The sequence below is a fragment of the Antechinus flavipes genome, chromosome 2, assembly GCF_016432865.1.
Source record: "Antechinus flavipes isolate AdamAnt ecotype Samford, QLD, Australia chromosome 2, AdamAnt_v2, whole genome shotgun sequence".
Classification (NCBI taxonomy): Eukaryota; Metazoa; Chordata; class Mammalia; order Dasyuromorphia; family Dasyuridae; genus Antechinus; species Antechinus flavipes.
This window is the reverse complement of record NC_067399.1, coordinates 257858005-257885258: the sequence shown is the minus strand read 5'-3', so window position 1 is coordinate 257885258 and position 27254 is coordinate 257858005. Positions and strand designations below refer to the sequence as shown.

General features: G+C 44.2%; 1 protein-coding gene across 1 annotated transcript in view; it reads left to right on the top strand.

Annotated features, from left to right (window-relative positions):
* The window catches only part of CACNA1B (calcium voltage-gated channel subunit alpha1 B), a 252680-nt gene that overhangs the window by 215913 nt on the left and 9513 nt on the right, over positions 1-27254 (top strand). Inside the window, exons 38-44 of the mRNA XM_051976837.1 lie at positions 3406-3502; positions 14511-14619; positions 17087-17194; positions 20712-20809; positions 23551-23660; positions 24319-24454; positions 25977-26087. Of these exons, the coding sequence (XP_051832797.1) occupies positions 3406-3502; positions 14511-14619; positions 17087-17194; positions 20712-20809; positions 23551-23660; positions 24319-24454; positions 25977-26087 (769 nt within the window). The remainder of the gene's footprint in view (positions 1-3405; positions 3503-14510; positions 14620-17086; positions 17195-20711; positions 20810-23550; positions 23661-24318; positions 24455-25976; positions 26088-27254) is intronic.

The following is a 27254-nucleotide window of genomic DNA, read 5'->3' as shown; positions in this document are numbered from 1 at the left end:
CAGAGACTTTTTTGCCCTAAATTGTCCAGGCACTTTTTGCAATTATTTGGTCTGTTTTCCAGGGGATACCTTGTTATAGGAAAACAGAGACCTCACTATGATGGTTTTCTGAAACTTGGATTAAAGGGCAGTCTCATGTCAGAGAGAGGAAAGGGAAGAAAGAAAAAAAGCTCCAATGCTTACTGAAAGTCAGATGCATAAAGTCAGCCACAAGTCAGCCAAGGTGAGGATACCCAGGGCTAAAGCAATAATTATGGGAACTGGGCCTTCTTTCAGTCACTTCCAGGCAGCTCCCTTCCAAGAATGAGAAGTTCAGGCATTCTTTTCAGCAGATATTTATTGAGAACCTGGCCAGAGCAACTAAATTGATCAGATGTGAGTCCAGAAAGACCAAGACTGAGATTGGAGGATACTGAATTCTGGGGAGAGGGAAAGCTAAACAGGAACTTGTCCCCCCAATCCTGGGTGCTAGAATGAGGACCTTCGGTTGTAAGACCAATAAGAAGAAAATGCTACTGGACATAGAAGACTGAGAGCTTGTTTACTCAAAAAGATGTTGTACAAGGGAAAAGTACATGAAACTTCATGAGTAGTCATTAGGTCATTACTTAGGTCATTTTCTTTAATGCTGAATCCCACGTGGGATATCAAGGGAGATTGGGGATATCTGAAACTGCCTTTAATATCTTAATATATAAAGCTACCTCCTTGTCTGATAATGGCCGGCCCAGGGAGAGAGCGCTCTCCCAGCTTTCAGGACCATGGACATAGACATCTTCCTTTCTTGGGTCTTACCTCATTTTTTCCCCGCTTGTTCTTGTGAAGAAAGCGCAAAATAAGAAAAGGGTTTTTTTTGTTGTTGTTTTTTTAACTTTCAAAGTAGCCATAGGGGGAAAAGTCCTCTCAATGGGTGGGAGAGGAAAAGAGCACAGAAGCACAAGTCCGTCATGGGAGGAGCCAGAATGTTTTCCTCCTCCCCCTGCCAACTGAGGTTCCAGGGGGACTGTCAGTCGCCCAGAGGGGACAGTCAGGGAGTTCTTGCGTGGGCTGACTCCTGGTCCTTGACACGTGGTGCTGGGAACGCTCGGGGCTGGGAGCGAGCCGCCCGCGGCCTGGCCCTCCCCTCCCCACCCCACCCCCGCACCCCCCCTCCTCCCCAATCCAGGTGAGGTTCCCCCCAGAGCCCAGCAGCCTCCCAGGTGCCCACCTTCTCATGGGGGAGGGGCAGAGGGGAAGGGGTCATCGTGCCTTTGTTGTAACATGTGACGTTTCCTTTCTAGTTGCCGGATTCATTATAAGGATATGTACAGTTTGTTGCGTTGTATTGCGCCACCCGTTGGCTTAGGAAAGAACTGCCCTCGTAGGTTGGCCTACAAGGTTTGCAACTTCAGAGAATCCATCCAGCATAATTTCTTTCCTACCCGAAATGCCAACAGTAGACAAAGTAACCATGATGTGTCTGACCCCATGCCTGAGACAGGAATGACTGACACCTCCCTCTTTCTCTCCCCCTCCCGCCCCGCCCTCTCCCCTGCAATCTAACCTCCGGACGCTTTGTTTTCCCCATCTAATCTCCCCTCCCAGCTGGCTGGGGACAGGCAGCCTTATGAGACAGCGCACCAGAAAGCTGCTGCAGGGTGTGGAGGGAGAGGCTGCGCAGGAAGGAGCCTGGCCGAGGAGAGCGGGCTTTGGTTCTCTGGGCGCGGGGACCCAGGAGAAGAAGATCCTGCTCCCCCTGCTCCCCCGCCCCCTTCTCCGCACGCACAGACGCGCCCCAGAGGGTCCTGCAGCTGGGGAAGCCCGCGCACCGTGTGAGGCTCCCGCCCCGGTTCGCTGAAGGGCTTATCCCCTCCGGACCTCGGTGCGTAGGGAGGCTGTGATTCTCGGAAGACCCAAGGATGAGAAAAGAGAGCTGAACAGTCCAGAACACTGGCCGGGAAGACCAGATCAAAGCCAGGGCTTTGGGCCGGAAGCCAAACTCTAGCCAAAGGGCTTATGGTGGCCCAAAGGCGCGATGTCCCCTCTGAGCTCCCCGGAGACGGGCGGGCGCGCGCGCCCTGTGAGCCTGAGGGCGGTGTGAGATCCCCTCCCTCTCGGCCCCCCTCCGCCCAGAGAGTCCTCCGCGGGTCCTGCCCGGGCGGAGCGGGGAGGCATCCAGGGCGGGGTCAGAGGTGTAACGGTGCGGCCGCCTGCCTCTCAGAGCAGTAAGGGCTTTGCTGGAACCCGAGAAAGAAAGACCCCTCCGCAAATGCAGTGTCTCTGCAGTCATCAGTGCTGTCTCTTGCAAGCAGAGAGACCCAGAGTTAGACGGTTCAGAACCTCTAAAGCTAAGGCTTGGCATGGGCCCCTCCGAATCAGGAGGGATGTTATCTGAGCTCTGTGGCCCAGAAAAATGGCAAGAAATCAAGAGGCGGTGGTCGAGCCAAGTTGGCTTCTCTCCTTCGTGCTGAGACTCAGCTCTCCCTGTCAGCCCTGGGAGAGAGCAGTCCCATTTATTGGTAATCTTACGGGGCTGAATTATAAGTGAGCACAAGCCTGCTCTCTGGGTCAGACTCCCCTGTGTCCTGCTGAGATACCTTCTCTGCCCTAGGATACAGTCCCTGCCCGCCACTTCTTGGGTTACAAGGCTCTACCATAGGGGCTAATGTTCCCTTTGCAAGATCCATTAGTTCTCTGGTCCCAAAGAAGGTACTTGTGAGTTTGGCCTTGGAAACAGAGCTCTCCCTGTGAATGAACATTCCAAAGTGACTCCACTTTCCCATTTCATTTGTGTTTTACAGAAGGATTTTTCTTCTTTTCTCCCTTTTTCCTTTTTTAGCCTTTAACCTAAATTGGAAGGAAATCTTGACCACAAAAAGGAAGTATTGGCTATGATTCTATGAGTCAGAGCTTTGTCTGTCCCATAACTCTGTCTACCAGCTTTCCCTGGCATGGTGAATACAAAGGTTTTTGGATTTGGCATTTTTAAATTATTTTTTTTAAAAATCAAAATAAGAAAATAAAATTAAAAAGCCAACCTAGCCCACCCCTCCCTCATCCCTTTCCATGTCCATTACCTTAGACATCAATCATCCCGTCCACTGCTGCAGGGATTAGAGCATCAAGGTGTAACTTCGACCTAGGGATCTCTCTGCAGACCAGTACAATAGGGGTCAGGGCTGGGGGAGGAGGGCACTAAGAAAGGGGATAAAAAAATAAAGCAGAGAAATCCCTCATTTTACCTACTTTTAATTTTTTTATGTTTTTAATGGAAACATTTGATTAACTGGATCTGTTTTCTTGTCTGCTTCTTCCCATTCCTCTCCTCTCCCCATCCCTTCCCTTCCTTCCTAACCTCTGTGCTGCCCTCCTGCCGCTGATGTCCCCTCCCTGCGGTGCCTCTGCCTCTTTCTGATTGGTTCCCAGTGGGCGCATCAGTTACAGTGACATGTTTGAGATGCTGAAACACATGTCCCCACCCCTCGGCCTGGGAAAGAAATGCCCTGCTCGAGTTGCCTATAAGGTAGACCTCTTCTCCCTCCTCTCCCCCTCCACCTCCCCACTCCCTCCTTGGAAAGCTTCTTGTGCTGGGGCTAGGATTGGGGCAGCCTGCTTCCCAGTGTTCGCACATTCAGCGTGCACTTCCTGGGCCACCATCATCTCCTGGGACCAGAGTCAGTCCCTGAGGCATTTCCTGACCCACCTGGGGATCTGTGGTGTGTCCATCTGTCTGTCTCTTTGGCTGTATTTGCACCCAGCTCTATCATTGTCTCTTTCTGTATCTTTCTGCTTTCTTCCCAATCTATTTGGGAGAAACCCTTAGCACACCCTTGCCCCAAAGAGAAATCTCACCTCTTGCCTGGAAGTCTAGCCTGCCAAAGGCTATAACCTAGTTTGAGTGACTAGAGAAGGAGATGGCGACTTACTATGTCTCTCCATTTTGACTCCTTTGCTGGGCACAATTACTCTGGGGCTCCAAAATAAAAATGAAGTACTTGGGAGAAATGACCATTTCTGCTATATCATGGGAGTGGTGGAGGCAGCAGGGTTGGAGATTTACCTGCAACTGACTTCCAAATGTGAGGGTCATGGGCCTTCACCCCCACCCTCCTACCTCCCTGTGTCTTCCAAACCCCTCCTCCCTCCCAAATGGCCAAAGCCAAGTCTGCACAAAGCTCTGCACCTCTATGTGGATAAGTGTAAACATGCACACTTATCCTGGGTGTTTCTTGTGCATGGATACCAAATCCCACATTTCCACAGGCCACTACATCCGACATCCCAAGCCCTTCTGTTGGCCTCCTGTGAACCCACAAACCCTTTTAGAGTCTCCTTTTATTTTCCAGGTCAGTAGAGGATAAGAATATAGTAAGTAACCTTGCAAATCTCTTAGTAAATCTGTGGGTCTAAACCTGTCGGTAGAGTGTACACTTCCTTCCTGGCCTCTGGAATTTCTAACTGAGACTGGCCACTTGACTGACTTAGAGTAGCATTTGTCTAGAAAACCTACAAACTTCATTCTCGGGCCACAAAAATACAATCCTGGGCTGAGACAAAGAACAAGAAGACTTGTGTTTGAAGATATCTGGATGGGTTGTTTTTTTCGGTAGGGAGTGAGAGACATAACTGTGTGGGGGCAGGCTTATATGTTTCTTCTTGCTTGCTACCCTAGCATGTCCTCAGCCTTGTAAAATGGAAAGGCCCTGCCTCCAGCCCCACGGTGCAGGATGACCATCTTAGACTTTCCTTTGAGGTCTTTGCTTTTACCTTCCTGATACAGAAAATAGAAAAAAAAAAAAAAAACTCCCACAAAACAAATGTGCTTAAGCAGCTGAGGCAAGGTATGAAGGCTTATCAGGGGCTTGAAGGAAAAGTCATTCCTTGATCTTCCTTGATCACCCTTGCGAAGCACAGTGATCTCTGGCCGCTAGGTTGTGCTATGAATAGAATTTCCAGCATGGAGTGAGGATGACCTGAATTCAAATTCAGCCTTAAACACGAGCTGTGTGACTCTGGGCAAGTCACTTAATCTCTGCCTCAGTTACCTCAGCCATAAAATTGGCCCTTCCAAGGCTTTTGAGAGGATTAAATGAAATATTTATCTAACACTTAATAATAATAATTTATAATTATATTATTTTAATACAATTATATAGATAATTGTTTATAATAAGTGTTTCTTTCCTTGCTTTCCTCTGGAAGGCAGGGCTGAACCTGCCCTGGAGCACAGCTTTCCCAAAGGGAGGCCTTTCAGAATGTTCCTGCAGGTTGAGTTTGTGCTCCATCCTTTCTGTGACTGTAGCTCCTCCCTACCCATGTCTATGATAGATTCCAGAAGCTACACTTTCCTTTGAGTGACCTTGGCCCTTCAGTTTAGAAATGAGACCCTGAGCCCGAGCAGGAACGCTGTTCACGCCAGCAATTCCCCGAGGGCAGCTCCTGGGCTCCAGTTTGAGTTTGACCTGGAGGACAAGCTGGGAGGTGTTTGTCATCCATTCCCAGCAAGCTCCAGGTGCCCATCCCACCTGCTTGTTCAGAGTGGACCTCAATCAGGGGCCCAGCCCTGCAGTTGTCCCTGCTTTCATGGGTGAGTTAGTGGGCACAGCACGATACTTGTGAGCTCACCCCAGCAGCCTCTGTCCTCCGGTCTAATGATCGCTTCACCTTAGCCCTAGCCTCGCTCCAGCCCTTCCTTTCTGGGGGTGCGAGGTACGGTGCTCAGGCCCTCCCAGCCCCCCACTCCCCAGCCCACTTCCCATCCTCCCACTCAAGTGAATCTGTAACCAGCCTCCCTGCCCGCAGTCCTGAGCTCCGAGGCTGTTCTGGACTGGGGAACCAAGTCAAGGTTTAGGCTCTGCCTCTTGTCTGCTCTTTCTCGCCTCCTGGCCAAGGCTTCGGCCCTCCCGCCTTCTTTAATGACTCTTCTCCCTCCGCCAGCCTGCGTTGCCCCCGTACTGCGCCTCTGTCCTACGTGTCTCTGTGTTGACTCCTTGTGTCTCTGGTGACTGTCTCAGTGCGGCTTGTGTGGTGGTTCTCGTACCTCAGCAGCCTCCCCCCAGGAGGCCGATGCTTCGGACCCCCTCCTCAGCTAGTCAGAGCCAGGCCCTGCGGCAGAGTTGGCGTGCATGCGTCTTGGTGCTTGGATTGTAATGCCTGCATGTGAGTGTCTTTAACCTCATTCAGAAGCAGGAGAGCTCCATCCATGTGAAGGGGGGAGACCAGCCATGGAAAGGCAGGGGAAATGGGAAAGAGAAGGGAAGGACTTTTAGCCAATCACCAACACCACAGCCTCACAGACAAGTAGCTGGGAGCAGCCCTTCCCTTCCTGTGGTCTGACATACCGGGGACTCATCATTGTCCCTGAAATCTGTGTCCAGAGCCCAACCAAGAGAGGGAGGAGCTGTTGGCAAGGCGATTTTTTCAGGGGCCAGGTACAGCCTTCCTCAGGTATAGGAACTGAGCCTGTTTCTGAGGAGATGGTGAAAGATGGAAAGCTTTTTTCCAGCAGTTGCTGTGGTAAGGAGGATCACACTGGTATTTCCCAAAGAGGGTGGGATGGAGAGAGTCACAAAATTCTTGACTTCCAGCACTGCTATTGAGAAAAATTGCCTGACCCTGGAATATGTAGCTTATCATAGCAGACGAATTAACTAGAATTTCTGACAGCAAACAGTATTGATATAAATACATTTTATCTGATTAATATTCTTTTGTGGGAAACATTTTTAATAGATAGTCTAGTTATTTCAGTGATTAGTATGTTTTTCAAGTGATAATCCCCTTATTCTTTGCTAGTTAGGTTATTTAACATTCCTGTTAAAGCTTCCATGATATGTTTAGCTTAAGAATTTGGGAAGCATTTTGGATTAGTTGGGAAAAGCTTAACAATCAGAACGGAAGCTAGTTATAATCCTGATTTTGGGATGGTGGAACTGAAAGAGACCTTAGAACTCATTCAATCTAACTCCCAGATTTTATGAAGGAGGAAATTGAGGCTCAGAGTGCAATAATTTGGCCCAAGGTCACACAGTAAATTGGTAGCAGAGCCAAGACCAAAAATTGATCTTCTGACTCCCAATTCAGGGCTCTCTGTACTGGAAGATGTTGTTAGGGAGTCTCATTGGATTTCATCCTTTTATTTGGTGTTTTCAGCCCATTACCTTCCACCATAAAAAGCATGCATGCCCTTATAGCCTTATTATATATTAGTTTCCTATGTGTTTCTAGGTTATGCAGTGGATAGAGTTCTGGACCTGGAATCAAGAAAACTGGAGTTCACAAGTGGTCTGAGATAATTACTAGCTGTGTGACTCTGGGCAAATCATTTAACTTCTCCTGCTTCTACTACTTTATCTATAAAATGGAGATAATAATAGTACCTTCCCAGGGTTTTATAAAATGAGAGAATATTTGTGAAGTGCTTTGCAAACCTTAAGAGCTATGTAAATCCTAATAATTACTTGTGCACTTATCAGTGGAGCTACAAAGTGCTTCTCTCTATGCCTCGTACTTGACAATCTATCTTCTTTCTCAATACTTTTGCACCAGGCTGTCTCTCCCACACCTGGAATATATTTCTTCCTCACATATTCCACCTATAACCCCAAGTTTCCTTAAAAGATCAGCTCAGACACCACCTATTTGAACCTTTTCTAATTCCTCCAGTTTTGAATGCCTCTTTTTTCAAAACAAAAACAAAAATAAAAAGCCCAAACCAAACCTCAGTCAGAGAGAGAGAGAGAGAGAGAAAGAGAGAGAGAGAGAGAGAGAGAGAGAGAGAGAGAGAGAGAGAGAGAGAGAGAGAGAGAAGGGAGACAGACATGGAGAGATAAAGTCTTGAACGTCCATGATAATTCTATCAGTTAGACTTTGGAGAAGGATATGGCAGAACTTCTGTAAAGGCTCCTTTTGCACCTTCTTATTATGTCCTTGTCAACTGATCTGTGGCTGCTGCAGATACTTCCTCACCCCAGAATATCAGGACACCAACAAATTCTCTAGAGCTCTTGTGCTTTTCCCCTGCTAGCCTTTCCAAAATGACCAAAGTGAAGGCACCATATGAACCCTGAATGTGTCGGTTTTCTCCCAGTTATTTGCTACTCACCTGTCCCAGGAATAGAGGCCCACCAAGGCCCTGCTTCCAAGGGGAAAGAATTCACCCTTGCTTGCTACATGGAAGCCAATGTTGCAGGTGATAGAGAATAGTTCCCTGAGAAGACATTGGCTTTTAGCAATCTAGGAAGCTAAGCTATTCACTGTCAGCAGGGACATCAGGCCAAACCTTCATTCCCCACTCTTGAGAGAATCTCTAAAACAGAAAATCAGTGGCCAGTACTTAGACTCAGGGATCTCCTGGAAGGTTCACTTCATTGACTTCTGAAGAAAAGGAGACAGAAGAAAGAACAATCGCATGATGTTCTAGTACCAAATCTGTTCTGCGGTAGATGCGTGATCTTGAGTGAATTTCTTGTCTCTGAGTCCCAGTTTTCCCCTCTACAAAAAGAGGGGGTTAAACTAATTGAACTCTAAAGCCTCTTCCAGCTCTGACCACTATGAAAAGTGTAAGCCTCAACCAAGGACTTTTCTCCGGACCACTTTAATGACCACCCTTTGTCTTCAAGTTCCCATTCTACTAGCCACCATCAATCAACATTTATTAAATGCTTATCATGTGCTAGCTACTGTGCTTGGAGGGATCTAAAGACAACATGAAAGTTCTTGTTCCCAGGTAGCTTGCAGTCTAATAAGAGCTCACATATACATACAGAAATGGAAAGAGAGAGAGAGAGAGAGAGAGAGAGAGAGAGGAGAGAGAGAGAGAGAGATGGAGATGGATATATGGCTTGGGGCAGGGCACTAGCAGATGAGGGAATCAGGCAAAGTTTCCCAAAAAAGGTGATATTTAAATGAATTCTTAAAGGAAACTAGCTATTTTGAGAGATAAGATGAGAAAAATGATTCAAAACCCAGGCTTTGGGGCTTTCGCTTAGTGGGTTGGAGTAATATATTGAACTCTAATTCTCATACATTCAACAGTCTATCATTCACCCCTAATTTATTCCTCTGGAAGGGTAACCAAGAAGAAAAGAAAGAGTCACTGTATGAGACTGATTTTTGACTAAAGTACATTTCTGGATAATCTAGAAGTAAAATACAGGGCTACTCCCTATAGGCCTAAGCCTAGAGTAATATGACTAAAATGGACAAGCAGACAGACAGAGCTATTATTAAGCATTTATTGTGTACCAAGAACTAAGAAATGAGGAAGTCTGCAAGATGATAGAATTCAGGGAAATACTTACCTGAGGCAATGAGAGGGTAGGATAGAAAAATGAGGACCCAAAACAGCCCCCTTTTTTCCTTTCCTTATCTCAGACACATATAGTCTGTAGTCAGATACTGAGTTGGGAGAAAATCTCTTCAGTATGGTTTGAGGAAGGCCAAAGAGAATGGGGCATATAGTAAGCAACAGTAGATGGTATGTAATAGATGTAATATAAACAGTAATGGGTGGTCTATGGGCTTTGGTGCCAGGGTCCCAGAAGGATGAGTTTTGGTTTTCAAGAGCTAGTGAAGTTATATAGAGAACTGTCACCTTCACACAAAAAAATAAAACCCCTCAAGATTTTATTGGATGATTGTTTCCAGATAATAATGGAGCCCTAAACGGCTGATTCCAACCCTATCAAAAGAGAAGACCCCAGCCATATTCTGACATCCCACACTCTTGATTCTTTTGCTTTTTCCTTCCAACAACAGCCATCATAGCTGAAGAATGACTGCCAGACTCCTTTCCCTCTCTGATTAGCAGAGAGCTCCCTCTGTCTGTGCAGATGAGGGCAGAGGAGGGGGAGAGGGGAAAAGACACCTAGGTAAGCTTGGGAAGCCACTTCACCTGCACTGCTAGTAGCGACAATGACAAAGAGTCCTCCTCAGCCTGTATCTCACCTGAGAGTTTCATGGGAACAGGCTTCAGGGCTCGGTCACAGGTGCAGAACCTGAGGGCCAGCCTTACGAGGGAGAAGAGAGCCTTTATTTCTCCCGTAGCTTTGGGGGTGTCCGCCAGTCCTAGCCCAGTGATTGTTCTTCCTGGCTGGCAGCATGGCTCCTTGACCTGGAGACAAGGGCTAGAGGCTAAGAGCTTTGGGAAAGGGGGGAGCTGGGGGCCTCTCCAGCCCCTCCTCGTTGGTAAGAAGGTAGATGTGGATATGGGGAAGAGAATGGCAGAGGAAATTCATCTAGGGAGTTTGTGGAAATTGAGAGCCAGCCATAAGGCTTCAGCCAACCCCGAGCCCTCCAGCTGGGCACAGTCAGGTTATGTTCGCCAGGCTTTTTCAGTAGGCAGCTGCTATTGGCTCCCTTAGAGGCTTCTGGAGAGGCTCCAGGAAATGTCCACGAAGCAGAATAGATGGCAGAGGAAAATATCCCATGCAACTCTTAAAGCCGTATTCCAGTGGGAAGGCCAGGCCCCCCGTGTCAGCTCCTGGCCCACCCCAGGATGGAGCTCTCCTGATGGAAGTTAGGACTCATCTGCTTATTCTTCACGCCCATGCATCTTCTGTCTCTTTCCATCCCTAACCTTCTCTCTCTCACTGAAGTGGGACTCCTTCAACCTCCTGCAGTAAGTTAACCATTGGATTGCACTGAATATTGACTGTCTGTGTTCTAACCTTTTGTGCGCTGAGAGGCTGGGGCCTGTTGCCTGGGGACCCCCGATTGAATACACTAAATTGGAACTTTGCCAGCATTTCATATTGGGTCCGACCATTTGGGACAGCGGAGATTACTTTCCTAACCCCTGTGGGGAGGGGGCAGCCAGCTCTGGCATCTGCTCCCTCCCCCCGCAGGGTAAAACACTGAGTCAGGGCAATGTCCTATAGCTGTAGCTGCTGCCTGCCTTTTCTCAGACGGACCCCAGATCATGAAGGAAATGAGTTATCGTGGGGCCAGACATTTCTGTGGCCTTCCCCAAGCATGTCTCCACTGGAAAGGATCCTTCCTTTGAGCACTAAATGGGATAGACTAAGGTGGGGGCTGTGGGTTAGGGCAGGGGCAGTGGCAAAAATGGCAGAGAGAATGGAGCAGAGATTGGGTTAAAGTGGCTCCTTTTCTAGATGTCTCAGTCCTTTCCTCTGCTCAGCTCTCCCACTCTGAATGGTAATAACTGCTGGTTCGAAGTTATGTTTTCCAAAATGGTAAGTCCCTTTAAGACATTCTGCCATGAAAGAACTGGAAAGGGGGTCTAGGAGTCATCACTGGCCTGACTCTGTATTTCCTTTCAGGTCGTTTCCAGGGATCAGCCAAGGGGATTATCCAGATTAGCTGTATCAGAGGACAAGGTTCCTAAGGGACCTGACCACTTGCGGGCAACTGCTGGCCCAGCCACCGAGCTGAGATAGTGGGACAGAGTGGGAAAGATTTCTCAGGCCGCTAGGACTCCTTTGCTGCTAGCCATCTCACTCCCTGGGGATGGGGAGCTTGTACTTGCAGGAAGGCTCAGGGTCCAAGCCCTCATGGAGCCTGACCTCCTCTCACCAAGCTAAAACCTGGCAGTTTCCCCAGGTTCCAAACACGCCCATTGGGTTGGGGATTAGCGTTCTTCTCTAGGCTGTGGATGGGCTTCTCATGGTAACCTAGGAGAGGCTACCCAAGGCTCAGTTCACCGTGTTAGCAGCCTCCACTAGCTCCTGACCTACAGGTGACCTGACTGGACGTGTCTTTGGGAAAGGTATCAAATCCTTGGTTAGTAAAAGTTTCCTTGATGATTATCACTGACCCAAGGATCCCGAGGGTCAGTTCACATTCCTCCTTTAGATTAGCAGCTAGCTGGCTCCTGCCTAACATAGGGATAGATCTCAAGATATAGGTCCCCTTTCATTTTGTGAGTTTCTCATATTCTGATCATGGTTCTTATGATCTGAGATCCCAGCATGGCCAGAGCTTCTCCTGGATTAGGGTGAAGAGGAACAGATCCTATTCTCCCAGAAGTCCCAAATGTCCCCAACTTAGATTAAGGCTTTGCCTTTTTTCTTTATCCATGACTTAGTTTTTAGCCTAAAGTTCAAAACTTGAAATACTGGATCCAGCGAGAATGGGGAAGAGGGAAGCACTGGGGGCTCTATTGGAATTAAGCAAATGTACTTCTCTACCCCACCCCTCCCCAAAACACAGATAAGATACCCTACAAACCTAGGCAATGAGCAAGCTACCTGACCAAAGCTCCTTTAGGAGTACATTGTGGAAACTCAGATTCTTGAGCTTTAGCAGCTTCTTCTGGGACCTGGAAAGAACAATATCTTCTCAAGAACTGTTATCAAAAGGAATCTCTTTAATCCTTCTTTCTTCTTCCACAAAGAGGTGAAGTTGAAGTTAGGAGGTCCAGGTTCTAGTCCCAGCTCTTCAACTAACTTACATGTCCCTTAAGTTAAAATCTTTGGACTTATTTCTTCATCTGTGAAATTAAAGGATGTAATTAGTTTGAATATTCCTCCCAGATTTTAAATCTGCAGTTCTGCTATTTACTGCCACATCAGTTATCTGCCCTGGCATTCAGGGAAATCCTCCCAGTTTTTCCCTTTTGATATGTAAGCAATGGAAACTCTCTGAGACTGCCGGCTGCCCTTTGGAATTGGGTCGGGATTGGTTGCCTTCCTCCCTGCTCCTGTCACTCTTCAAACTCTCCACTTGCTTGTTCATAGTCAGAGAAATCAGATAACCATAGATAAAGAGGTCACTCCCAGACCTGAAGGGGGCTATTAAGTCAGACTCATTTCTCAGATGAAGAAATTTTGAAAAGAGAAGTAACTGCCCCAGAATAATAAAGTATCAGCATCAGGGCTTCTGACTCAGATCCAGAGCTCATTCTTTCCACTTTACCACTCTTGACTCCCAAACAGGACATTTCAAAACCTGACAGGTTCCAGCAACTAGGAGGGAAGCCAGTCCTTCCAACACAAAAGAGAAGCATTCCCCTTTTGGGAAAGACAGTGACAAGCTGGAATGGATCACTAAGATGGCTGAGGGACTGGAAACCATATCTTACAAAGATCAGTTGTATTATTCTGTAGAACAATGCACTTGTAGAGGGTCACCATGTTCATGTTTCAGTATTTGAAAGGCTTTAATTGTTTGGAAGCTCTTGTAAGACAGACTAGGCGAATTCTGCTTGGTTGGCTCTAATAGGGCAGAATTAAAAGCAGCGGATGAAAGTTGCAAAAAAGGCAGTTTTTGATACAAAAGGAAGCTTCCAAACTATTAGAGATCTCTATAAGTGGCATGGGCTGATCCTAAGGTGATCACAACTCTTAAGCAGAAACTTATTTGGAGTGTTAGAGAAGGGATTCCTGCTTCTGATTCCTATTGGATTTGATGATCTCTGACATCCCTTTCAGCTGAGATTCTGCGACTTCCTGAAGGGACTGGGAAACCTGGTCTAAGACGAGCTCCCATGCCCGGATCACCTCCCTTGGTCTCTCTACAAATGGTAGTCTATATCTTTTCTATCCAGGACAGACCTTTCTGAAGCCTGAGGAGTCGAGGAAGGAGTCACAACCGGGAGGGCTGACAGGCAGTTTGGGAACTTTGGGCATTAAAAGTGCAGGGAGCAAGAGCAGATTCTCTTGGGCAACAACTCCCGTAAGCTCCTATAAGGGACCTTGAGATCCAGCTGTGGAATCTCCCCATTTGATAGACCTGCTGGGATCCAGGGAATGTAGGTAGCTCGGAGAATCACATGGTACCGTTGTTATAGAGGACCCTAAAACAAACTGAAGGTTAAGCCCTTTTACCTTCCTGTGTGAACTGCCTGGAAACCCTATTTCTTCCACTTATGGAGTAATGAGCCACAATACTGAATAACTAGTTGTATAATCAAGGAGGAAGCCACACAGGAGGACTGCAGGGATGAGGCAAGCCTGGCTAGCCCAAGCTTAGGACACAAGAGACTTTGGGAAGAGAAATGTGTTTAGCTCCCCTGCCACTGCCAGCCCCCAGAAAGGGCAGGGACATCCTGCCCAGCCTGGGGCCTCAGGCTCTTTGCAAAGTGGCCGTTCAGAACCAGCAGCAGAACTAGTCTTTCTCTTCCCTCTGCAGTGGAGGGAGACCAGGGCATGGGTGCTGGAGGCCCAAAGCAGACTTCTGCCAAAGGACAGAAGGCTGGCCAGCATTGAACTTGGGGGATGGAAGGTACAACTGAGGCAGCAGAGATCTGGTCTGTTCCTGGGGGAAGGACATTTCCAATAGGTCTTTTTGAGAGTAGCCTCTCATCCTTGGATCAAAGGAGGCCGGACTTGGTTTGGTCCTTGGGTTTCTGAGGCTGGCTTTGAGGGGGATTATGAATGCTGGCAAACCTCCCCCTTTCTACTGAGCTAGCCCATGTCCTCCCTTCCCGGGAGAGGAGAGCAGGCCACAAGCGCACCAAAGCTTAACCTTTCCTAAGCCTTCAAGCCAGCAGTCGGGAGGGGGAGGGTCAGACAGAAGGGTGGCTGGCGGGCCCGGCTCCTCTCCTGACCCACCCTTGGGTCTCTCCCCAGCGTCTGGTGCGAATGAACATGCCCATCTCCAATGAGGACATGACTGTGCACTTCACTTCCACCTTGATGGCCCTCATCCGGACGGCTCTGGACATCAAGCTTGCACCAGGTGAGGGGCCAAGAGGGCTGACAGCCTGAGGGGGACTGAAATCAGAGGCTGGGCAGGAGCTATACATATCTACCCTATTCTGGCAACAAGCAGGGCCTGAGGAGAGCACGGAGCCATGCACTCCAAGCCTGGAGTCGCTGACAGGAATTAACGGTCACTTTGTTCTTCAGGGAGAACATCTTTAGCCAAGCATTATGTTTAACCCTGTGAGATATGCAAAGTTCAGCTAATTCTGAGTTCTCTCCAGTACAGTTTTTGCAGGCTAAAGGAACTATGGCCTTAGGAATAATCATAACACACAAGATTCTAAATTGTGCTAGGGAAGTACAGGACAGAGCACAGTATGACATTTGAGCTGGGGAGAAGCTGTCTCTGGCAGGTCAGGATCAGGGAAGAGGTTCTGGACAAAATAGCACTTGCATTGGTCTTTAGAGGATGGGTAGGAATTCAAGGTAGAGGGAACAGGAAGACTCCCCATTCTTTGTCTCAACAAGAAGAGCATTCTTTTTCCCGAATAGCTTGATAAAGACATTTGTAGGGATACTCTAGGCCCAACCTTTCCAAAAAGAGAATGGCCACACCGTTCTTCCATTAGTTGTCAAAATAGGTTAGGTCAGAACTGGACCTACTGAAATTTCTATATTTATTGTGCTTCCAGAGCTGTGCTTTTCATTGTGGTTAAGAAAGTAAGAAAAGCCAACTTTTTGCACAGGAACAAATCTTGTCGGGGGACACAAGAATCCTAAGAAGCAATTCGAGAATGATACAGGGGAATGATAAAATGCTTGGTTCTGACATACTGAAGGCAAGACTATTGAAGTTCAGAGAATATCACTGTCCTGAAGGAATGGAAGAGAGGGAGATGAAATGATCTGGGACACTGCAGTCCTTTTTTCTTGAGGCAATGAACCTCTTAACACCTCCCTGGGAGCAGTCTGCAGGGAGGATATCAGGGAGGATAAAAGAGGTTCGCTCAGAATCTACAAAGCCCAGATTAAGAACATGGGTTAACCTTCAGATTAACATTTGATCATGTTAGTGCCCAAGAAACCTGGAGAAGGGCTGAGCTGAGGCAGTCTGTACCACTTGAAATGCCTCTGGAATCCCCTTTGCTCTCTTTGCCTTTTCTCAATATATCCATCTCCTAAGTGGCAGGTGGCTCTTCCCTCTTTACCTTGTTCTGACCAAGGAAAGTCACTGGGCTTTTGAAGAGAATATCTAAAGATGCCTACAGTTTCTCTTGTCTCATAAAAGGGTAGGATGTTCTCCCCAAGAGGGAGACTGTTCCCTGGGAGAGACAGATAATGAATGAGCATGACTGGAAAGGGACAGCCTCTTGTCTCATTGCCTAAATGAGGGAAGAGACAGATTTTAGTCCTGTCTTTCTAAAAACTATTAGCCTTTTTGTGAGGCTCCAGGGATCCCTCTGTTTTCCTGGCAGGTAGAGAACTAGGAGGCTAGAATTCTTTTTCTGGTTTTGAATCCAAATTCTCCATTTTAGAACCTCATTACCACCACTGCAATGGCTTCCTAAACCAGCCTTCCTACATTCAAATCCTCCCTTTTAACCATGCTTCACAGACTGACTGATTAATCTTCCTGATAAGTGGCTTTGATAACATCACTCCCCTGCCTAGAAACTGCATGGTTCCCTGGCACCTGCAGGAAAAAGCCCAAACTTATTAGTTTGGTTGCCAAGGCACTTCACAGTTTGTCTCTAATTTAACTTTCCAGCCTTATCTCATATTACTTCCCATCATGGAACTCTCAAATCCAGTCAACTTGCACTGCAATGACATTTCTCATACAGCCTTCTGCTTTCTTGCCTCCTGTGTCATCCATTACTCATGTTTCTTCTTTCAGATGAAATACCTTTTTCCCTGTATCTTCCTGTTAAAACATAATCCATCATAAGGTAACACATATTTATGGCTTCCTTAAAGATCTAAGTCACCTAGTACCTCTTCGAAATGTTCTTTGATTACCTCAAGTGGAAGTAATTGGTCGCTATTTCCTAGCTCTTCATGCCTCACAAATGGCATTTGTCAGAATTAATTTTCAATTTATCCCCTATTAGATTGTGAGCTCCTTGAATGCAGGGGTTCTTAAAAGATTTTTTTTTTATTTCATTGAGTATTTCCCATTTATATAAAACAGACTTTTTACATTTTTTTTATTTTGAGTTTCAAATTATCTCCCTCCTTCCCATCCCTTGAGAAGGCAAGCAGTATATGATATTGATTATACATGTGAAATCATGAAAAACTTTTCCATATTAGCCATATTTCAAAAGAAAACACACACACACAAACAAGAAAAATAAGGGAAAATATACTTTAATAAAGTGCACGGATTTTTAATGTACATAGCAGAGTGCCTACTTTTCAGTAGCTATTCAATAAACACTTATTGAGTGAATTTAAGAACCCTCTCTCTGCCTTTCCCTCTCCTTGCTTTGGATCCATAGCGGGAATGAAACAGCATCAGTGTGATGCAGAACTGAGGAAAGAGATTGCATCTGTTTGGGCTAATCTGCCCCAGAAGACACTGGACTTACTGGTGCCTCCACATAAACGTAAGTAAGAAAGTAGAGGAACAATCTCCACTCCAACAATTTTGTCCCTCCCCTCGAGAATCCTTGCCAAGAGAGGCTAAGAGGATGGAGGGGGATGAGCTGAGGAGGAATGGAAGAAGTAGGTACAGACATGGCAGGAAATAGTAGATGGGGATATCTGAGGGAAGTTAGATCTGGGGCAATGGCAAAGGTCAGAATGGGCATTCCTCACCTACTGACTCATTGTATAGTTAGTAAGTTCAGAATGAAAATCTTCGTTTCATCCTCGATAGCCTTGTTCCCTTGATAATACTGTATACATAGTCATGGACCAGACACTGTGAGGAGGTAAATCTCACCTCTCAAAAGGTAGACAAAATAATGAAAACTGCTACTCTGGGATTAATGTAGAAAGGTATTCAGAACAAGGAAATCTTGATTTATGATAGGAAAATGACAGGGTCCTTGAGAGAAAATGTTAGTGTCATGAGAACTTTTTAACAACCAGAGCTATCCAGTGATGAAATGGACCATCTTGAAGGGTAGTGAACTTTCTGTCATTTCTAGCAGAAGTAAGATGATCGTGCCTTAGTATCTTGGTAATATAATTAAAAAAAAAAGGATTCTCACACTGGAGAAGAAATTAGACCAGATGACTTTTAAGGTTTTAAATTTCTGCAGTTCTATGAAAGAAATATTCTCTGCCTTCAAGAAGTTACAAATCTGGGAGGAAGAATACACATGTTCTGACAAATAAGCAGAGAATGTCATTGTCAGAGGAGCATATTAGTAAGTATAAATTAGTATTATGCACACTGAGTGCTAAAGACTTAAGGGGAGATGTTAAGTTGTAGATGGCTTTCTGGAAGAGATAAGTTTGGAAGATGAATAGAAAAGATAGGCAGCTAGGTGGCACAGTGAATAGAGTTGACAGGGTTGAAAGTCAAGAAGTTACCTTGTCACCTAGAACAAGTCATTTAACCCTCTTTGCTTCAGTCTTCTCATCTGTAAAATGAGCTGGAGAAGGAAATGACAAACTACTCCAGTATTTTTGTCAAGAAAATCCCGGGGCAGCTAGATGGCACAGTGGAAAGAGTGCTGGCCCTGAAGTCAGGAGGATCTGAGTTCAAATTTGACCTCAGACACTTAATACTTCCAGCTGTGTGACCGTGGGAAAGTTACTTAACCCCACTTGCCTCAGCCAAAAAAAATCTTAAATGGGATCACAAATAGACATGATTGAAATGACTAAATAATAACATAGGAGAAAATTGAATTCAAAGAGAGAAGATCTCCATGGTAATAACAGAGAATCTAATGAGAAATGGAGGTGAGGTAGGAAGAGGATCAAGATATAGGGTTTTGGATAGTAAGGATCTTGGATTGGTTATAATGAATGACAACATTTCAACAGCATCTTTTAAGCAGGAGAGAGATGGGATAAAAATAGACTTTAGAAAGGTAATGCAAATAGTATGTATAGGAGAGAACAGAAGCTGGGGCAATTAAAGGTCTGTTGGTATAGTTCAGATTTGAAGTGATGAAGGTCCAGGTTGAACTCACTGCCCAATGTTAAGAGAGGCATTCAAAGGTAAACTTCCCCATATGGAAAGGTCATGGCATAAAAGAAGGGATAGATATTAGACCTGTGATTTCAGTATTTTAGGGAATTTTCTTTACCATTGTAAACATCTGTGCTGCAACTGAAACATTTAGAAAATTGCCTAGAAAGCTGAGAGTTTAAATGACCTGACCAAAGTCATAGTGCTAGCACGTATTAGAGATAGGACTTAAATGCAAGTCTTCCTGGCTTAAAGACCAGCTTTCTTATGATGACCAGAGCCATCTTGAAAATGAAATCAGCTGAAATAACTTGGAATGTTTAACCTAGAGAAGGAATGAGTTAAGGTACTGGGGAGTAGGAGGTAGCAATGTGATCATTATCTTTAAATTTTTGAAGTTCTGTGATGTGGACAAAGGATTTAACTTGACCTGCTCAGCCCCAAAGGACTGTGGATAGAAATTGCAAGAAGGAAGACTTTTATCTACTTTTAAGAAAAAAAAAAAAACAATTAGAAATGTCCATAAGTTGAATGGGCTCCCCAGGAGAGAGGGAGTATTCATCACTGAATATTAGATGGCCATTTGTTAGGACTATTGTAAGGAAGATTCCTGGCCTTGTGTGGATTGGGCTCAGTGACCTCAGAAGCCACACTCAAGTCTGCTATCATTCTATGAATTGAGGGCCTAAAGAATCAGAAAACTGGATAATACATCCCAAGAATGGTGTCTGAGTATATGCCATAGTACAATTAGTCAAGCATATGGTCTTTGTGCCCTTTATGCCCCAACAATACCTCAACTTAACTCAAATGTAGGTTTCTTTCTCTCTAAACTTATTCCTCCTCCTGAGTTTGCTATTTCTGTCTGTGGTAACCCTATTTACTGTGTCTCCCATGTCCCAAACTTCAGAATAATTTTTTATTCTTTCCATAGCAGATGTTTGATGAATGTTTGTCAAGTTGTACTTAGTAGGGTTTTCCCTTCCCCCTGCATTAATAAGTACTGAATGAATAACTTTTAAATGGTACAAAAAATCATGAAGAGAGAGAGTTCAGTGTGAATTGGAACATTTTGAACTGCTAGATATAAAGCTTAAACGGGATCTTGAAGGAAAGTGAGAATTTTCCCAGGAAAGAGCATTCCAGATAGGAGCACAGATTTATTAAGAACATCAAGGTAGTGATAACTCTGATAGGCATGTAGATAGTGGGGGGTAGAATATTAGTATCATAGAATAGGAGATAAAGTTACATAGAGAAGATGGAGGCCAGGTGATAGAAAGCTTTGGAAGCCACACAGGAAGAGAAATTTAGTTTTGATACAGGAGAGGGATAATGCAGAGATGCTATGTTGAAGAAAGGTCCTTTTGGTGCAGAATATGTTTGACCAGGAACTAGAAGCAGAAAGGCCAATTTGAAGTAATCCAAGCTTGAAGTGATGAATGCTTGGACCAAGATTAGGGTTTTATTAAAGTAAAATCAATGCTGGGAGTGAAGGAAGGAATTAATGAATGGAATACATTTGAGAGCTAATCAAAAAGAAGAGTCTAAAGAATTTAATAATTTACTATAAGGGGAGGAAAGAGAGAAGAATTAGAGATGATGACAAAGTTTGGAATCCAAATTCTGAAAGGAATGGTTGTACCTTTGCCACAAATGAAGAAGTGAAAAAGAGGTCTTGAGAGACCCTTCTCCCATATTCTCCTGGTGCAGATCATTGGAAAATTGACAAGTTGGGCCTCTTTGGGGATAGATTCATTGTGAATCTCATGTCTGGGAATTGAGGGTGGGGGAGTGGAAGAAAGTTGGTGTGAACCTTGTTTCTCTCTTGCTTTTCCTTTTTTCTTCTCTGTCCTTTCTCTCTGAATCCACACTTTCCATGGTTTCCCTGCTCTTTCTTTCCCCATCCTCACACTATATTTGTCTTCCTTCCTTTCTACATTACCAATTCACCTCTCCTCCATCTCTGCCTCCAGCTGATGAGATGACTGTGGGAAAAGTCTACGCAGCTCTGATGATTTTTGACTTCTACAAGCAGAACAAAAACACCCGAGATCAAGGTCACCAACCTCCGGTAGGAATATCCTAGATATAAAGAATAAAAAGTCTGGGGTCCTTGGGTAACATGCTGGAAATCAGGAGGGAGAGAGTTAAAAAAGAAAAGGAGAATTACAAATGGCTGGTCAGCAATCTTTCACAAGTATGCATCCTGTTTATCTAAATGGTTTAATTGTATGAGACACTAGATTAGGAGGCACTGATTACCTCCTACCTAAATCCCAGAAGAATGAGTGAAGTGGAACAAAGCTATAGATCATATAGTACAGCATGGAGACTTTCCTAGGCTCTGAAGGAAGTCATCTGAACCTGGTCTTAAGACTGAACTAAGATCTGTCCATTATATATTGTGTTCCACATGGGGATCTTTCTATCCAACAACTTCCCCTATCCTTACTATATAGTTATTGGTAAGATCAAGAAAGCCATTAAAATTGGTTTAGAGCTGATTTCTTGTCTTTTATTGTCTAGTTGTCCTCTTGGTGCCAAGTACTGCACATTCTCCTTGGGAAACTGATATGCTGGTAATAACCAGATTTTCTTAAGGACCACAACCAGCTTAAATCATCAAACACTACTATGCGCAAAGCTGGGTTTGGGGTTTAAAGGCAAAAACAAAACAATACTTGCTGTCAAGAAGATGATATCCATACGGTTTGAAACAGGGAACAATAGATAAAATAGAAGGGCTACCATGTAGTTTTCAAATAATCTACGAATTTATATATATTTGTTTTCATTTGACAAGCTTGTATAACTTACCTATGACAATTTGCAATTTCTCTATATCATGGTTCTTTTGAACAATTGTCATTAATCTTTCCCTACTATGTATTCTTTCCTACCTAGACCCTTAAAAAGAATTTATTGAGAATTTACCTTATATCCTGCTTCTCTGAGTAGACAGACTAGATTTGGAGGCATTGACTACATCCTAGCAAAAGCACATGAGAGTGAGTTATGGGAATGAAAGAGAATGTGCTTACCATTTTTGAAGATATAGAAGTATAAGATACAGTCCCTACCCTCTAGGAGCTTTTAGTTTGCCTGGAGAGACAAGCTGTGTGCACTTAACTTAAGTTAATAAAACTTGACAACTTAGTGTGAGGATGGAAGAAAGGAAGGATTAAAAGGAAGGATTAAAAGGTAACCAGCTTCAGACTGTATCACTGGGAGGGCGATGGTGGTGGTGCGGCAGCAGGGTGGTGATGAGTTAGTTTAGAGTAGATGTGAGACATATATAGCTCCAAAGAGGAAGTCAAAAAAGGGAAAAGGATGTTGAATAAGAGCATCCCCCAAGAGCATCCAAGCTAAGTTCAGAGATAGTAATAGCACATCTTCAGGATGCACAGACATATACTGTCTATCTATTCCCTATACAGACACTAGAGACCACCAGGCTGGAGTGTCATGGCATATAAGTGCATGAGATCTGTCTCTCCCACAACTCTCCCAGACAGCACTGCTCAGACTGATCATTTGGAAGGCTGGGTATACAGGAAATTCTCCCTGAGTTTAGACCAAGTTTATGGGACCCAGAATTCTGTTAAAAAGAGGGACCAATCAGCAGAAGAGAATATGGTTGTCTTTTTGATGTCTCAAAAATTGTAAAATTTAGAGATGTTTCTAAACCTAGAAATCAACTTCAATTCTTTTTTCATTTATTTTTGGTTGGCTAGTGGCTTATTGAGTAGCATGTTTTTAATGGTGGGGTAGGAATGGAGGCAAGGAGAAGCCAATTTTTTTGACTTACCTCACATTTTAATGATATAGTGTGTGAATTTACATACTGTGGACTGTTGGTCACCATTTTTTGGCCCATCAACTATCCTATGCAGAGACCTCTCTATCTTTAACTCCTATAGAGACTAAAAACTTCCTTTTAGGTCTTCCTTATTAGATATCCAATTGATAGGCAGAAGTTTGGTTAGCCTGGGGAAGAGAAGTCTTAGGATTAGACATGATAGGGAGTTTCAAGTATTCAGATTTGATCTTGTCTCTAGAAGTCAAAATTAGAAGAATTGGGTAAAAGAGAGTTCAGTATAAGCAAAAACTTCCTAATAATTAGCACTATTGAAAATTAAGAGTGCTGCCCGAGTAGGTAATGAATTATCTACCATAGGGGAGTCTTCCAGGAAAGGTTGGATAATCACTTGCCTGGGATATTGTAGACAGGATTCTTACTTAGAAATGCATTAAACTAGATGGCTTCTTCATTCACTTCAAGTTTCTGGTTCTATATCTGTTATCTTCCTTGGTAGAGTTTTTGTCCCTATTCCATGTAATTAGGGATATCATAGGATGAAATATCCAGGGGATCCATAATTGTTCCATGTAGGACCCACAAGGTACAGGCACTAGGGACTATTACCTAATCCCACTTTTTTCCTTTGGAATTTTACATTGCATGACATTTTTAGACTAGCCAGGGAGCATCTGCCTGTCTCTTGAAACTTGTTCAGAGTTCAAAAGATGGCATAGAATTTCTTTGTATTTGTATACTGAATGAGAACTGTATAGATGATATACAAAATAAATTGCTATATAGTACATTTCTATGTACCCCTCTCTCAGGATCTTCTTATAATGAGTCATCAGTTTTCTCAGGACCTCATTTTCTCTAGCTACTAATCAGTCAAGTTTGGGTGTAGAACTTTTCACTCTTGGTCAATTGATCTTAGAATTCAAATAATCTCTTCTTTTTTTCCCCTTAAAGGCCTCTGTCAGTACCCTTACATATCTTTCTTTCTGTTGCAGACAGGTCCTGTGTCTCTGTTCCATACCCAAGGCCAGCCAGCTGTGCTCCGAGGTGCTAGAGTGTTCTTGAAACAGAAGAGTTCGACCTCCCTCAGCAATGGTGGAGCCTTGTGAGTACTGAGCTTTGTCTGAAGGCCATAGAGCTACTGTGTCAGACAATAGTAACAAGACACTAGCCCAACTCTTCCTCAGTGTTAGACTTTGCGAACACAGACCTGTCCTTGATGCTAAATCTGGGAGAATGTCAACAAAATATATAACCTTTTGGAGTTCCTAGGAGGGAAGACATGTTAAGGAAAAGGTCATTTCATGATTAGAAAGAGCAGACCCTTGAACTTGTAGAATGAATCTTTTTTGGAAAAAAACTTGTTTCTTGGGTTCCTTTCTGAATTCTGAACACTAAAAAGACAGAGAATAGAAAAGATTTGAGAAAAAGCCTAATTCTGCTTCAACAAGATAACATGACTGGAGTTATTCATGTAGTCAGTCCTACCCCAAATCCCTGATACAAAGATGCATTGTAAGAAGACATTTTCAAATATAATTTGACACCATAACAGAATCCCAATGATGTCATCACTCATAGTAGGTCACTCCCCACCCAGGGACATATTCTGGTATGGAAAAAAGAGCATTGCAAGTTTAGGATTTGCAAATATATTGAAAAGATAACCATATGCCAGAGTTTTTTATTTCTTCTTGCCTAGTCTTTTTCTAACCTCTTGCCTCAGATGCTTTCTCCTTTTTTTTTTTTTTTCCTTTCAACAGACCACACCCAGGAAGTGGTATCAAGGAGTCTGTCTCATGGGGCACCCAGCGCACCCAGGATATCTGCTATGAGACCAGGATGCCCCTGGAACGTGGTCATTCTGCAGAAATTCCTGTGGGACAACCTAGCAAACAAGTGAGGGTTGCGGGAGAGAAAGAGGTGGGGAGGGGACCCAGTAGATAGCTTTTCTTAGCCAGAGTAGTAAATGGCGCTCCCTCTGCTTTGAAGCACTACTGACAACAATTGTAAAGAGACGTGACTGCCAGTGTATAAAGTGCATGCCCTCCTTGGTTGTAGGGCATGTTTGTGTATTTTTTTAAAATAGCTTTTTATTTACAAGTTATATGCATGGGTAATTTTACAGCATTGACAATTGCCAAACCCTTTGTTCCAATTTTTCATGTTTGTGTATTTTGATTTATTAGCTGTGTGTATTTCAAAAGGTACTTGTGTTTTGATTCAATTCAACAAATATTTTCTAAGAGTCTCCTGTGTATAAGACACTCAGCTAGGTGCTAGAAATTCGAGAATAGAAGAGAAACGGACCTAGTCCCTTGAGAACTCACCTTCTAGGGGCAGCTAGGTGGCTCAGTGGATAGAGCATCAGCCCCGAAATCAGGAGGGCCTGAGTTCAAATCTGATCTCAGACACTTAACATGTCCTGGCTGTGTGACTTACCTTAGTTCAGGGATAAAGCTCACAGTCTAGTTTGGCCGAAATGTAGAGTGAATGAGGGAAATAATTTAAAATAAGTCTGTCAGTCACTTTGCGGTGGGCTTTAAATTCCAAGTTGAAAAGTTTATATCTTATCCTAGAGACAATAGAGAACCACTAAGAATTTCTTGAGCAGTAGAGTGATGTATTAGGACTTTTGTTTCAGGAATATGTATCTGGTAGCTAAATATGGAAGATGGATATATTATATATAATGGAAGATGGATATATTATATATATTGGAGGTAGGAAAAAGAATTAAAAAGCTAGTATTATCTAGGCTAGAGATGATGGGAACCTAAACTAGGAAAGTGGACATGTTGAGAGACAGAGAATGGATATGAGAGATATTATGGAGGCAGTTGATTGGGTAGAGTCTGTATGGAAAAAGGAGAATCAAGGATGGTTGTGAGATCCCAAATTTATGTGAATGTTCTCAGTAGGAAAATTTAGGGAAGGGAGAGGCTTAGAAAAGATATTGATCTTTTGGATTTATTTCCAATAGAGTATCCAAGTGGGGATTCTAGCAGGCAGTTGCTAATATGGGACTAGATTGATTAAATATGGGGGAGGAATGACTGTGTACATGCTTATATTTCCATGTATCATCATAGCCATGAGAACTTCCTGCACTTTGGCTCTCAACTTTCTGCTTCTTTAAGAACAGATCCCAGAAGCTCACTTCTAGACACCTCAGTGGCAGACTACCCAAATCTCTTATCTGGGAGGGTGAATTTTTTTCCCTTTGTCTATGTCCTGCATCATTTCTTTGCTCACCAGGGGCAGATTGGGGTATTTCTGGGTGAAGGGAGTGATTTTGGACAAATTTCAGAATACTTCTCAGTTTCTTCTACTCTACCTCAAGGAGTTATTTCCCTGAACTCAGAGGAAAAAAAATATGTTTGGGCTTCTGGCCACTGACCTATTACTATGATTCTCTCAGACTGTGGAGATGCAAGAAATGGCTCAGGATGCCACCAGTGGAGAACCCCAGCCAGGACTGGAAAGTCAGGGCCGAGCAGCCTCCATGCCCCGCCTGGCTGCAGAGATGCAGGTGAGTCCATGTGTGTGAGTGACAATAGGGATGGACTCAGACTCCTTAGGTTAGAGAAGATAACTCTTCTTTTCCTTCAAGTTTCTTTGTTTAAAATGTCGTTAAGAATCTGTCTTGTACTCTCCAGCACTGGTAACATTTCAGAAGAGGTTTGAACCCTGAGTCAGTTTACTGTTAAGGTTAATCCCAGAATGTTCAATTCCAGAACCCTGTGTTTTTCCTCCATCCTAGAATCTCTTCTTAGGGCTCATGCTAATTCTTGAGATCAAGAAGCATTAAGCATGGCATAAGGGATAGTTTTCAGCCTCTTGGTTTCTAGAAGCCAGAAACTATCCTGATATCTCCCAAAGCAATTATTGTTGTTTTAAATCATTTCTGTTCATAATATTTTCTTCTTCCCAATAATGTACTATCCTACATTTAATATCTTATTTATATATATACATATGAACCTATCCTTTCTTTTTTCAAGGAATATATAATTGGCAGCTCTCCCCACAATGGTGGGGTATGGCATAGACACCTTGGCTTTCTGTAAAAGCCAAAAGACTGAGTCAGAAGCTTGCCCTGATTTTGGTTATTTTGTAGCCATAGTGAGTCACAGTAGCTGGAGTCCTTAGATGGGTTTCCTATTAAGCTTCAGAACTAGTAGAGAACCTAAAAATAATTGGGAAATATCTGGAGGTCTTCTCCTCCTTGGTGGAGTTAGTTAACAGAAAAGGCCGAATCTATGGTTATTAGTATCTAGATTGGATCCTCTCTCATCCTAAGGGTGCAGGATTCCAAAAACTTGTGTCTGTGTCTGTGATCACCAGGGGATTTGTAAGAGCCAATAATAGAAAGTAGGAAACTAGCCACCTCAAGAGTCTCCCAGTATGATATGGGCCTGGGAGAATGTCTTCTCCATAGGGTTCTGGGCAGACCAGATTGAAATGACAGTTTGGACCACAAAATAGTAACTCTCTTCCATACTCTCCCACTGAGGTTACTTCAAAGGCCAATGAACATTTCTTCCTCAGAGCTCTAGCTAGAAACATCCTGCTGAAAGCCTGAGTTCTGGAAATCATGGGGAAGTGTGAGATAACTTATCTGTAGCCTCCCTTGAATAACCAGTGCCCTCTGTGTATTTTTCCTCTTTGTACTTCCCACCCCATCCTTCATGTGTCG